The sequence below is a fragment of the Brassica rapa genome, chromosome A02 (genome assembly GCF_000309985.2).
Source record: "Brassica rapa cultivar Chiifu-401-42 chromosome A02, CAAS_Brap_v3.01, whole genome shotgun sequence".
Lineage (NCBI taxonomy): Eukaryota > Viridiplantae > Streptophyta > Magnoliopsida > Brassicales > Brassicaceae > Brassica > Brassica rapa.
Genome location: NC_024796.2, coordinates 6,778,500 through 6,791,052, shown reverse-complemented (window position 1 = coordinate 6,791,052; position 12,553 = coordinate 6,778,500). Strand labels below are relative to the sequence as shown.

The following is a 12,553-nucleotide window of genomic DNA, read 5'->3' as shown; positions in this document are numbered from 1 at the left end:
ATCATTAATCCGTTGATGAGACACCATCATCGTACACAGCAGTTGGCAATTGAGGAGTATATATAGAGAGCCGACAGACTTCTTAACTCATAAGTGATCTGAAAAAAAATTCTTCTAATGGTTTGATCTAGTCTATAGCTACAGTTCAAAAGTGAAAGACCCTCTCCAGAAAAAAAAATGTTGAGAAATTATGTGAACCGAAGATTAATCGCCAAGCCTAATATAAGATCATCATGTCTTTACTCTCTTTACCTTAAGGTATTTTTTTGATTCTCCTATATTTTTTTATGAAATAAATTAAGTAACTAGATTATGGGAATTTCCTCTAATATGTAGAGAGGAAGTGCAAGTGGATCAGGAAGGGAAGAAGGAAGAGATCCTCTTTCCATGGTGGAGGAGATCGAGAGACAAGGTATTGCTAGCCAGACGTCGGAGAAGGCTTATGACGGAGCAGCGGAGGCGGTCAACGTGTCTAGTGATTCTGGGGCGGATAAGGAGAAAGTGAAAAAGGAGTTTGAAAAGAGGGAAGAGGGTAGAGACTATCGCAAGAGGTGTGATGATGATGGTTTGCCTATCAACACGGCTAAAGGAGTATGATGATGAAAGGTCATATATGCACTTGTTAATTAGTATCATCGTATGATGGAGATGGTAACCTATGTTTGTATGTGATAATATAGTCGTGTGCTCTTTTGGGTACATCTCTCGAGTCATGAGTAGAATAATCATAGAACCAATTGTGCGTGTTGTTGTTGTATTATCAGCTAGACAGCTACTATGAAATACTTCTATCATTAGTAGATTATATTACTAATCAAGCTCAACATTTAGAATTAAACTGAGCTTCACTGCTTTTTTACATATTGTTTTAGATAAGGTGTAGGGGGTGGGAAAATAAATTAAATCGACTAAACCTTAAGGAAATCCAAAACAAAACTTTTATAATATCCAAAACAAAACTTTTAGAGACTGAAATTCATAAACCTAAAATCCCAAAATCTAGTATAGTCTTTTTGTTGTAGGAAAATAGAAATAAAAATAGGTTTAACAATTAAAAAAAAAATCACTGACGAAACCAAATAAAATTTGACATTTCTTTTAACAAATATGATCATATTTCAAGATTAAATAAGTAAACAAATACGAAAGAGGATATAGTTTAATTTCATCGGTTAGGGCCGGTATATTAGAGATTGTTAATTAATGGGCCTAGATAAAGCCCAAAATTGGAGCTTGAGTTAGCTATTGTGTAACTCGTTTCACGACTGTGCTGCTAAAACCCTTGGCCAAACGCGAAGCTCAACGTCTGCTCTGATCTGATTCGCCGTCGACGAGCTGTTTCACCGGACTTCTCGCATCTATATCTTCCAGGTATCTATCTCTCTGTTTGCGACTCGTACCTGATTGCCTCTATCATATCTCATTTGCTGCAACTCTTGTCATCGCTTTTGAGGTAATCGATCTGATGAGGTCGTAAGTCCTGATTATGTTTCTGATCCATCATTCAAGTATCTAGCACACGAGACTCTAGTTTCTTTTTAACTAGTTTGATTCAATCTTTGCTTTAGAATCGAAGCTGCTTGCTTGATTATGTAGAAGTTTGATTCTAAGTTGTTATTTGTGTGTGTTGTGATGATTTCTCATGGTTACAGAGAGAGTGAAGGAAGTAAAGGATGAGTGGTTTTAGAGCATTCAAAGCTAAAGTGCCCATTGAATGGAGCCAGAGCTTGTACATAACCTTAGTGAGAGGTCTCCCTGGAACCAGGAAGCTTCACAGGCGTACACTCGAGGCTATGGGACTCCGGAGATGCCACCGCACTGTTTTGCACTCCAACACTTCTTCCATTAGAGGAATGATTCAACAGGTTCTGTTCTGTTATTGTGTTTTTTTTTTTGTCTTTTCTCATTACTCAAGCGTACTATTAACTTAAACATGTGTTTTTTTTTTTTCTCTGGGGGTGATACCATCAGGTTAAAAGGATGGTTGTTGTTGAAACAGAGGAGATGTACAAAGCTCGCAAAGAAGCTGAAGCTAACCACAAAGCTCTCCGTCCGCCGCTTGTTGTCAGTCATTCGATCCCTGCAACAGGCTCATCCAGCATGTCTTGAGTATTTCAAGAAGATGGTAAACCTCTTCAACCATCACCTCGTTTATGATGATGCATTTGTAATTGCCTTACTTTAAGATTTTGGCAAAGTTGTGAGGAAGTCATAAGTAAACTAGACGCAATAATAAATTGTTGGTGTCGGTGAATTTGGTGCCTCTTGTGTTTCTGTGATCCTTGTCTATGTTTGCTCTCGTTTTTTGTCAAATCTCAAATCCATTGGTTTGTTTGCTTTGTGTGTTTCTAGATTTTGGTTCTGATTATTTTAGTCTCAGATCGGTTAGTAAGAACGGTTGTTAGGCTAACAAATGATGAACTAGTTCTTGGCAAATAGGTTTGCTCCTGAATCGTCACTCAGATGATAAATCTACAAAAGCTACATTTCGACTTGAATAATGGAAAAGATTAGATGCTGAAAACTCAATAACTATTTTTGTTACAAAAATACAAAACCTTTACTATGCAATACCAAAACTATAGTTCCCTAATTAAGATGTCTCGGTCTTTCACCTTTGAAGAACATCTTCAGGTGTGACCCAAAACATAAGATTACAAAAGCCTGACTGCTTCTTGCTTTGCTTGCTCTCCCATTCAAAAACGGTCAGACTCCCATCGATGAAGTAAATGGAATTGTCTTTGATAAACCCTCCAGTTCCAGTTTCACCGGCTAAAACCGATACACATCTACCTTGAGGGCTCAAGAACAAAGCTTTACCTCTCAAGCTTCTCACCACAGTCCACTCTTTCATCTCTGAACTGAACTCGTAAATCTCGAAATACGTTGTGAAATCAAATTCGTCGCTAACGTCTAGCTTCTGTAGAACCACCCACAGCTTGCCGTGATCCGACTCAGCAAAACACTTCTTGCAAGGGTCGTACCGAAACGGAGAGGCCGTGCATAAAGGAACAGCCTTTGGATTGTTAGGGTCAAGCTCACACTGATATATATCTCCAGTTCTATCCATGGCCAAGAAGACACCATTACAGAACACAATGTCATCGATATGATCAGACTCTAACTCCGTCCATTGTTTATCTCCCCGTCTGCAGAAAGCTAGCTTTCCTCCATCGGTGTTGTATATTATGAGCACAACGCAGTCAGAGTCTAATAAACTTTTAGAAGATGCAACTTTCTTTACAAACTCTTTAATTAGGATTAGAGCTCCAGAGTGCTGAGAGACAGCTTGGAACTGAATCAACCGCTGAACATCTTCAAAAGATGTCAACGGTGGCAGAGAAACAACGGTGTTAGCAAATGGGTTCTGCAAACTTACCTCGAACTGGAAAGAAACAATGACAGTTAACAAATACCCTCTTGTGCTTCCACAAATCCATCTCTGATCATCATTACCTGAAAAAACTAAATTATCCAGAGACAAAACCCTAAAGTGATCAGAGAATCGAGTATCTTCATAGGCAGAAGAGGGATGGGAAACAAAGAGTAAAGGAACGAACTTGCGACTGTACACGGCGGAGGAAGAATATCTCCAAGAAGAACAGACAGTGGCGCAACTAAGGATGTCTTTGACATCGTTTAGGCTGTGGAATACAGCGTCCATAAGCTCCGGGAGCAAGTCCGACCAAGAGGAAGAGTAGTAAGAAGAAGATAGAGCCATTATAATTGATTTGTGACGGTATAAGCTTGAAAAAAAACGAAAAGCTAGGTTTTTATAAAGTTAAGAGAAACTTGGGACACAAGCAACGTGGGGAACAAGTTTTATCAATTATCGGTTAAAGTGGCTTTGATAGTTTAAAGCTACCGCCTCATTAAACAAAGCCCAAAAGATATTTAATGATCCAATAATAACATCACACCGTCTTATTGAAAACTAATACGTATCACAGACCCTCCTCTTATTGAACACCATAAGGACCACTAAAAGCATAACATATAGAGGCCATTAGCAAATAGCAACACCACCGGTCTGATGGAGCATTGCATCGATCTCATCTCCTTCTTCCATGTCAAGCTGTAATAAATGGAGATTTTACGTTTTAGGAAATGAAACAACTCGAAAAGCGAAAAGGGGAAGCTTTTAGAAAGGTAAAGAGGAGTGATCTAAACCTCATCTGGAGTCTGTTCAGCACGGAGACGACGGCCATCAAACAAGAAAGCAATAGAGTTGAAATCCACAGATTGACGGTCACAGTAAGCGGTCATCAGCTTCTTCAGCTGAGTCGCCCTCTTGATCCTAAAGAAGACTTCATTTCCATCCTAAGTATCACCAAATCAACAAAGAAAAAAAAATTAATGATTCAAATCATCATCCTTCCAAATATAATTTGCACAAACACAACACTCCCAACGATTCTAAAACCATTACAAGTTAAATTATAAACATATAACCACAATATCCACATCCATATAAAAGTTTGGTATGTACAAACAAGTTCTTGATGGCGACAATTAATAAAAAACAAAACAATTATCATAGACCCTGCTACTGTATAGAGCTCATACACAAGAGCTTAACAACTTTATCAATCATTAATCAATGTAATAATACTGTTTTAAGAAACTTTCTTAAAAAACGGTTCCTTTAGACACATGTCTGTGAAAAATCTCAAGAACCCGAATCTAATTCCACGACACCTAATTTCGAGGTAAAATCAAAACCGTAGAAATTTACAAAAGAGTTAAAAGAGAAGAAGACAGTGAACAGAACCTGGCCCTTGACTTTGAGATTGATGTGAGCTGGTCCTTGGTCTCCGGGCTTCTTGTCTTCTTCCTGGGTAGCAGACATCTTACTTTTACCAGATTCTCCGGTCGGCGTCGAAAACAAAAACTCCGATCTGTGAAGGAAGAAGTTCTGCGATTGCAGAATGTCTAGACTCGGAGAATAATAAAAGGACTGAAACAAACTTCTTGGTCGCATCGGATTCTTGTTTTTATCGAACGGTTGATAATCATTAGTTGCCTAACATCCGACGGCTAGGAGAGCGTCGAGTCTGTAATTAGAAACGTGGTCGTTTCATCAAAAGCCTTCATAATGGGCTTATTTTAGCTTAACTGGGCTTACATCTGGGTTAGTTACTCTTCTAGTCTTTTTAGGGCGTTAGTTACTCTTCTACCAGGCCCTGTTTTGTTCTTGTGCGACTTTAATCACAATCCCAGCCTATAATTAGTTTTGTTCTTGTGCAACTGGTCATAGACTCATAGTGATTATTCACAAATTGTCAATTTATATGCGCTGAAAGTCAGTAAATCATTGTTAGAGTTTTCTACAATTTGTGACTGATTGCAGTGATGTACTCCATCCGTTTTATAATGTAAATAGTTTGGCTAAAACCACAAAGATCAAGAAAATTATTATGTTTTAAAAAGTATTGTATAATAAATAGGTTAGATATAACTTAACCAATCAAAAATAAGATATTTAATATAATTAGTCATACTATATTTATAAAAGTTATCTAAAAATATGAAAAATACTTACATTTTGAAACAAATTTTTTTTCCTAAAACTAGTTACAATATGAAACGGAGGAAGTATCATAATACATTGGAATAGGCAAACTAACAACATTTAATCGTCTAACGAGTACAAGTTGCATGACATATAAACAAACATGTCATGTCATGTAAATGTTTTTCCGATTAAAACATGATTTCATTAAAGGCAATTGTCAAAATTAGAGTCCATTCGTAGACTTCACCTCTCTTTAAGATTAACTTGGATCGTTCCATAAAATCCGGGATACTCCAGATTTAATCAAAATTTTCTTTTATCAAAATTCATGCTAAAAAAATATTATATTATCATATTTACAAAATGTTGAAGAAAGTTTGGACAACATTGAACAAACTTCGTGATATAACAGCATTCCTAACGTTTATCTGCACATGGTTACAAAACTTTGTTCTATGTATGAATTTAATCAAAGTGAACATGGCTTTCTTATATGTAACACTGTAGCTGTAATGTTGAAGCTTGAGAGTTAAGATTGTGAGTTCGTTATTGAGTATGTTGTGTTAAAGATTGTATTATACTATTCTCTTTCGGATACAGTATTTTAACTAATTTTGCAAAATTATGTACACCGTAGTGCGTAAATGGTTATTTGGTCTTGTTTCGTGACGAATACCATTTGCAAACAGACACTACTATAATAGACATTTACATTGATTTCTTTATATAATAGCAGCATTTTTTTGTCCTAGCGTAAACATCAAGGACAAACAGCTTAAATTCCTATCTAAAACTCAACTTGGCGGACAGACATCATTCAAGTGACCTAACACATTGAATTCTATTTCTTGGTTGATAAGAAATATATGCATGTTTGTATTCATATTGGACTTTTATTACGTTCAGATTTGGAATAGGGCCGTCATAGGTAGAAACAAGTCAATATGAAAGTGACACCTCTTTGTATAACATAATGTTTTCATGTACGTTGTGTTTCAATTTTCGGTTCCGTGTGAACCAGAGCTTACCGACTTCGAATCTGGAAGATAACGTACGATGTCGATAACCCCCATAAACATATATAGAAATATAAAGTTAACTTTCATAATCCAAAATATTATATTGTTATCTATGTATATCAGTATATCTAAACCAGCATACAAAGTACAAACAGAAGTACTATTTCTATATTGATGTCTAACTTTGTTTTTTTTATTATTTAGGTCGCAAAACCGAAACTCAACCTAATTTCGAATGTAATAGTAACCATATGTGATATGTACATTGGTCTGGAGCATGTGCATAAAATTAAACCAGCCTCTGTCTGGACTACGTTCCTTTTAATTGTTATATAAATTTCATATATTACGACATGCAAATCATCCATAAATTATTAGAAACATTAGTAAATAATATACTAATATTACTCTTAGAATCGTGATAGCATATTTTAATGTAAAAAAAAATCGCATGTAGTATTTGTTGTTTTGTCATTAAACAGGTAACTAAAATTTCATACGAAGATTATTCAAAAGTCTAAATGCATATTTCACATCGTAATAGCTAATTTATTTATTTTCCAGTTAGTAGTTAAGGTCAAAAATTTAATAGCTAGCAGTAGTCTTCATTTTGTACAGTACAACTAAACTACAAATATCGTTTTTCCTTGGACGGACACCAAATATATGGACCATTTAGCCTGACTCATTATTATACATATTAAGAATTAAAAAATTCTGAGGTGTTTGATTAGCTAACCCACGCGGTTCATTATTTTTTTGCCACATACGACACATCTAAACGCGTTCATTAGGCCAAGTTGCTAAATCTGATATACTAGTTAGACGTTGAATTTGAACAAAACAAAAATGTTACACGTTATTCTTATATCTAACTTGTAAATAAGCAAATGCACCATTAAGCATTTATACATGCATGTCACTTAAATTCTAAAACAGTACCCTTCAATCACTGAATTACATGCATGTAACCATTTATTGATAGAATACATCCAAATGGAAAGAATGACACAATAATTGGAAATTTCTAAAAAGAGACGTTACAAATCAGAGCTACAACAAAAAAAATTTATCAGAGCTACAACGTTCAAATATAGGAGATATAGAACAATGGCACCCACCATATCTATCCATCATGAATTGATTATTTACAGTAAAGGTCGATATTCCAACAACAAACGATAAATGATATCAAACTATTTATAAAGTATGTTAATCATAAGCTAATGCGTCACATCACCCATTATCTCATTCTCATCCAACCAGTTTCGTCGCCTATATGAAACTTAACTTTAACGGATATATTAGCTGTTTTCAACAAGTTATTAATACTATCAAAAATAAAGGTATGGTTAATTTGCCTCAGTAATCAAATAATCAGTGAACTTATTGACTGAGTTACGTATAGGCTCAACGGTTGTAATAATTTTTCCTTAACGCCGATGCAGTCATATCACTATTAAATTCAAAATCTATACTATAATAAAGATGCAAATAAACTAGTGATCTTTTGTTTTGTTTGGTTTTGTCAGATTATGTGATCTAACGTGATTAAAGAAAGATTGCAATTCATTTCTTTAACCATACAGAACGTTACGTATACAAAGATTAAGAAAAAAGGTATACAAAGATTAAAAAAAAGGTATACAAAGCTGCATGATAATTCGTTTATAGGAAATAATCTAAAATTTTAATGCTAATTTTGGCACGTACCCCACCATCTGTCTGCAACAGCTTGTCAGCTCCTATCGAAACGGTCTCGCAACAAAAATAAATAAATTTACTTTCACACGTCATTGAGTGAACGAGTTGAAAACAGTTAGTAAAAAACAAGAGACCGACCCCATATCTCACGTGGGTCCCACCCACTCCCTCCATCTTCCTCTTCTCATCCACTATATAAACAACAGCTCTAGCTCATCCGGAAACAAACATTTCTCTCAATCCCTGCAACAATGTCTCTCTTTGTTCTTTCTCTGCTAATGCTCTCATCATTCTCAGTCATTCCCTTCACCCATGCAGGTAAAGTTTTCATCATCTCTCTTTACGAATGTATCTGTTGCACTTAGAATTCCACTTGTTGCATTCTGACTGACTATCTTCGTTTGTTATTAGACTAAACCAGTGGTTAAATAGAATTGTAAATGTCGGTTTAGTTCTGGTTTAATGTTAATCTTTTTTTCTTTACAGATTCTGGAATGATCGGAGTAAACTACGGACGGATTGCGAACAATCTCCCGGCGCCGGAGAAGGTCGTTGAGCTTCTCAAATCCCAAGGGATCAACCGCGTCAAGCTCTACGACACTGACTCATCCGTACTCACCGCGCTTGCAAACTCCGGCATCAAAGTCGTCGTCTCCCTCCCCAACGAGAATCTCTCCGCCGCCGCCGCGGATCAGAGCTACACCGACGCCTGGGTCCAGGACAACGTGAAGAAATACACGCCGGCGACTGATATCGAAGCAATCGCCGTCGGAAACGAAGTGTTCGTCGATCCTAGAAACACGACGGCGTATCTCGTTCCGGCGATGAAGAACGTTCAGAGCTCTCTCGCTAAGTTTAGCCTCGACGGAGCGATCAAGATCTCGTCGCCGCTTGCGTTGAGCGCGTTGGCGAATTCGTATCCGCCCTCAGCCGGTTCGTTTAAACCGGATTTAATCGAACCGGTGATTAAACCGATGCTTGATTTTTTACGCAAAACGTCGTCGCATCTTATGGTGAATGCTTATCCCTTCTTCGCCTACGCGGCTAACGCCGATAAGATCTCTTTGGAGTACGCGCTGTTTAAAGAGAACGCCGGAAACGTAGATTCCGGTAACGGTTTGAAGTACGAGAATCTCTTGGACGCGCAGATCGACGCCGTTTTCGCAGCTATGTCCGCCGTGGGATTCAACGACGTCAAGGTCGTGGTGACGGAGACGGGTTGGCCTTCCGCCGGAGACGAGAACGAGATCGGCGCCGGTTCGGCTAACGCGGCTGCGTATAACGGCGGGTTAGTGAAGAGAGTGTTGACGGGAAACGGAACGCCGTTAAAGCCTGAGGAGCCGCTTAACGTCTATCTCTTCGCTCTGTTTAACGAGAATCAGAAAACGGGGCCCACGTCCGAGAGAAACTACGGGTTGTTTTACCCCAACGAGAACAAAGTGTACGACGTTCCGTTCTCCGCTAAGTCCGCGCCGGTTAACGATAGCAAAGAGAAGGTTCCGGTTAAGTCGCCCTCGCACGTGGGACAGACGTGGTGTGTGGCGAATGGAAAAACTTCGAAGGAGAAGCTTCAGGAAGGTCTGGACTACGCTTGCGGGGAAGGAGGCGCTGATTGCCGTCCGATTCAAAAGGGTGCCACGTGTTACGATCCGGAATCGTTAGAGGCACACGCTTCTTATGCGTTCAACAGTTACTATCAGAAGAACGCACGTGGTGTTGGCACGTGTGATTTTGGTGGTGCAGCGTACGTGGTCTCGCAGCCTCCTAGTACGTACTCTATAACCTTTTCTCTAGAAAATTATCATTAATTAATTCTTAGTTCTCTTAATTAATACTTAGGTTGACGTATATATATTTTCACACTTTTATTCTTATCGGAACTTTTATATATTTTTCCTGAAATTCGTGAAGAAATGGGTAAGTTAGTTGGATGATGGTTAGATAAAAGTTATGGAGGTTGGGATAGTTCAACAACATATGCTAATTTTGATAAATTTTCCACTATTAGATTTTAGGTATATACAAGTATAATTACATTTTGACGTACAAACAGAAATATAAATTAAAATTAATTTGTTTTGTTCGTGCTTCTCGTGTTTGTAGAGTACGGGAAATGCGAGTTTCCAACAGGGCATTGAAATGGAAACTGAGGAGGATCCGGAGGATTAATTTAGTCGCATTTTCTCGTTATTTATTTCTACATTGTTTAGTCATTCGAGATTAGTGATCATATCATTATTTATTTTCGTAGATTTCTTATCACTATTGTATATTTGGTTGGTTTCTTCGTATAATATAAGCCTCAGTATTTTTTTCATGTCTTAAATCTTTACGACGTTTATACATGACATCAATCTCACGGAGTTGCGTGCCATTTAATTAAGGGAAATTTTGAAAAAAAAAACTATGCAAAGAGATTTTGTTCTGAGAATTGCACTCTATTTTATTTATTTGAAAATTACACATTTTCTTAAGTTAAATGACTAAAATATCCTACCTATATATATATATACATTAAGAATTTAAATTTAATATTTCAAAAATAGTTCTAATTTAAATGACAAGTAATGAAAAAAGAACATGAAAACAGTTATCGTTTAAGGCACATGTTTTTTTTGTGACGAAAAAAAACTTATGGTATTTCCGTTGCTAATCTCGCTTTATTTATTATTATTATTATTTTTCTCACAACTATTTTACTTAAATAAAATGTAAAATTACAATGAAATTATAGAAAATAATAGAAATACAATCAATTGAAAAAAATAAGATTAAAAACATTACAATACAAATACAAAGATTAAAATCTGAAGAAATTTTCATCGCATCCATCTTGCTTTTTTTAATGCAATACCATTTGGTTATCTTTTTTTTTGAAGATATTCAATATTCTTTTTCAAAAATTTATTTGTTGTATAACATTGACTAGATTCCAAATAGGATTTATAGATATTCTTTGAAAAAAAATTCAATCTATTGATTTTCTCAAAAAAAAAATTGAAACTGGAACTGACAATATTCAACGATGCTAACCACATTGCTATACAACAAGGAAATTGCATCTCCAGTGAAGAACCACCCATAAATATTTTGAATTGTAATCTTCAAAAACTTTAAATACCTTTGTGGTTGCATCACTTCCATACTCATGACGATGATATACCATGGTGGTCTCCATGGTATTTGTTTCCAGAGTAAAGCGGTTAAGATAATTTCTTACCACTTGATACTTGATTAAACATAATTGAGTTGAATTTCTTGTTATCGATCATAATCATAGAGACTAAAGCGGAAGATTGTAATGGTAGATTAGAAAAGAGAAAAATTAACCATTAATCCATCATAGATGAAACTCTTTTCAATAAAAGAATAAAAGATAGAAGAGAATATATAGATTGATCATGTTTTAATGAGTAGATTTGAGTAGTTGAAAATTTCCTCTTCCCCCATCGCCATCGATATCGACAAAGACAAAGACAAAGACAAAGGGAAACAAGCAATCACATGACGAGAAACAATGAGTTTTTTTTGAGTTTGAATCTAAACACCAAAGGAAAGGTGAAATTTGGTGATGGATCGTATGTTGATATCGTAGGAAAGGGATTGTTACTTTCGTATGAAAGACTGGAGAGAAGAAAGCACTCAAAGACATAATCTATATATCCGACCTGAAGAATATGATGGTCCTTCTTTAGTAAGAAAAGGCATCCAACAAATTCGAGGATCCTCAATGATCAAACCGAGTGAAGACTGTGTGTATGTCACACACCGAAGACAAAAAATCGAAGAAGGATCGTTTGAAGGTGATATGTTGGAGATGTGACAAGTTGCGTCACTATACAATTATCTATCCCAAGAAGTCAGCAAGGAATCAAGAAACCAACCTAAACAAGACACAAGAGGTTGACGCTTTCTATGTTCACGAAGTGGTGTTCTTAAATGAAGATAAGGTAATTCCCAAGAATTTTGATATCGACAAAGGCAATGCAAATTTTTGGTATTTAGATAATGGAACACCAATCACATGATGGAAAACAAGGAGTTCTTTTTGAGTTTGAATATAAACACCAAACTGAAGATAAAGTTAGGTGATGGATCGTGTGTTGATATCGTAGGATACGAGGTTATTACTTTGGTGCGTAAGGCTGGAGAGAAGAATAAGATGGTCCTTCTTCAGTAGAAAAAGGCATCCAACAAATTCAAGGATCCTCAATGATCAAACCGACTGACTGCAGACTGTGTGCATATCACATAAGCTACAAACCACTGTGTATAACAGAAGGTAACCAGACTGTGTATCACAGAAGGTAACTCT

At 36.5% G+C, this 12,553-nt stretch overlaps 5 protein-coding genes across 7 annotated transcripts; 3 read left to right on the top strand and 2 right to left on the bottom strand.

Annotated features, from left to right (window-relative positions):
* Nucleotides 1–16: 16 nt before the first annotated feature.
* LOC103851900 lies at nt 17–861 on the top strand. Its single transcript, XM_009128778.3, has 2 exons — nt 17–258; nt 337–861. Exons 1-2 carry the CDS (start codon nt 178–180, stop codon nt 595–597), a joined length of 342 nt encoding a protein of 113 aa, XP_009127026.1. The 5' UTR covers nt 17–177; the 3' UTR covers nt 598–861.
* Nucleotides 862–1,219: 358 nt separating this feature from the next.
* On the top strand, nt 1,220–2,347 carry LOC103851899 (50S ribosomal protein L30). 2 transcript variants are annotated; one of them, XM_009128777.3, is made up of 3 exons: nt 1,220–1,371; nt 1,653–1,865; nt 1,972–2,347. In XM_009128777.3, the coding sequence occupies exons 2-3, from the start codon at nt 1,674–1,676 to the stop codon at nt 2,107–2,109; spliced, it is 330 nt and encodes a 109-aa protein (XP_009127025.2). In that variant the 5' UTR covers nt 1,220–1,371; nt 1,653–1,673; the 3' UTR covers nt 2,110–2,347. The 2 variants fall into 2 exon arrangements, with proteins under 2 accessions (XP_009127025.2, XP_033139650.1); XM_033283759.1 differs by lacking the exon at nt 1,220–1,371 and adding an exon at nt 1,433–1,453.
* Nucleotides 2,348–2,493: 146 nt separating this feature from the next.
* Nucleotides 2,494–3,734, bottom strand: LOC103851898 (putative F-box protein At5g55150). 2 transcript variants are annotated; one of them, XM_033283745.1, is made up of 3 exons: nt 3,561–3,651; nt 3,417–3,465; nt 2,494–3,315 (listed from the first exon to the last, which is right to left on the bottom strand). In XM_033283745.1, exons 2-3 carry the CDS (start codon nt 3,451–3,453, stop codon nt 2,612–2,614), a joined length of 741 nt encoding a protein of 246 aa, XP_033139636.1. In that variant the 5' UTR covers nt 3,454–3,465; nt 3,561–3,651; the 3' UTR covers nt 2,494–2,611. The 2 variants fall into 2 exon arrangements, with proteins under 2 accessions (XP_033139636.1, XP_009127024.1); XM_009128776.3 differs by having other exon boundaries at nt 2,494–3,465; nt 3,561–3,734.
* A 64-nt stretch (nt 3,735–3,798) lies between these two features.
* On the bottom strand, nt 3,799–5,024 carry LOC103851897 (small ubiquitin-related modifier 1). Its single transcript, XM_009128773.3, has 3 exons — nt 4,772–5,024; nt 4,171–4,320; nt 3,799–4,075 (listed from the first exon to the last, which is right to left on the bottom strand). Exons 1-3 carry the CDS (start codon nt 4,979–4,981, stop codon nt 4,007–4,009), a joined length of 429 nt encoding a protein of 142 aa, XP_009127021.2. The 5' UTR covers nt 4,982–5,024; the 3' UTR covers nt 3,799–4,006.
* A 3,313-nt stretch (nt 5,025–8,337) lies between these two features.
* On the top strand, nt 8,338–10,555 carry LOC103851896 (glucan endo-1,3-beta-glucosidase 13). The gene is made up of 3 exons (XM_009128772.3): nt 8,338–8,556; nt 8,725–10,005; nt 10,342–10,555. Exons 1-3 carry the CDS (start codon nt 8,490–8,492, stop codon nt 10,374–10,376), a joined length of 1,383 nt encoding a protein of 460 aa, XP_009127020.1. The 5' UTR covers nt 8,338–8,489; the 3' UTR covers nt 10,377–10,555.
* The last annotated feature ends 1,998 nt before the right edge of the window (nt 10,556–12,553 follow it).

Bases quoted from the DNA above. Each gene is read 5' to 3' on its own strand.
- LOC103851896 (XM_009128772.3), top strand. From the start codon at position 8,490: ATGTCTCTCTTTGTTCTTTCTCTGCTAATGCTCTCATCATTCTCAGTC. The intron at 8,557-8,724 runs GTAAAGTTTTCA...TTTTCTTTACAG, and splicing joins CATTCCCTTCACCCATGCAG to ATTCTGGAATGATCGGAGTA. The intron at 10,006-10,341 runs GTACGTACTCTA...TCGTGTTTGTAG, and splicing joins CGTGGTCTCGCAGCCTCCTA to AGTACGGGAAATGCGAGTTT.
- LOC103851899 (XM_009128777.3), top strand. From the start codon at position 1,674: ATGAGTGGTTTTAGAGCATTCAAAGCTAAAGTGCCCATTGAATGGAGC. The intron at 1,866-1,971 runs GTTCTGTTCTGT...TGATACCATCAG, and splicing joins TTAGAGGAATGATTCAACAG to GTTAAAAGGATGGTTGTTGT.
- LOC103851900 (XM_009128778.3), top strand. From the start codon at position 178: ATGTTGAGAAATTATGTGAACCGAAGATTAATCGCCAAGCCTAATATA. The intron at 259-336 runs GTATTTTTTTGA...TCTAATATGTAG, and splicing joins TTTACTCTCTTTACCTTAAG to AGAGGAAGTGCAAGTGGATC.
- LOC103851897 (XM_009128773.3), bottom strand. From the start codon at position 4,981: ATGCGACCAAGAAGTTTGTTTCAGTCCTTTTATTATTCTCCGAGTCTA. The intron at 4,321-4,771 runs GTTCTGTTCACT...GGTGATACTTAG, and splicing joins ATCTCAAAGTCAAGGGCCAG to GATGGAAATGAAGTCTTCTT. The intron at 4,076-4,170 runs GTTTAGATCACT...CATTTATTACAG, and splicing joins CTGAACAGACTCCAGATGAG to CTTGACATGGAAGAAGGAGA.
- LOC103851898 (XM_009128776.3), bottom strand. From the start codon at position 3,636: ATGTCAAAGACATCCTTAGTTGCGCCACTGTCTGTTCTTCTTGGAGAT. The intron at 3,466-3,560 runs GTTCGTTCCTTT...TGGATAATTTAG, and splicing joins TCCGCCGTGTACAGTCGCAA to TTTTTTCAGGTAATGATGAT.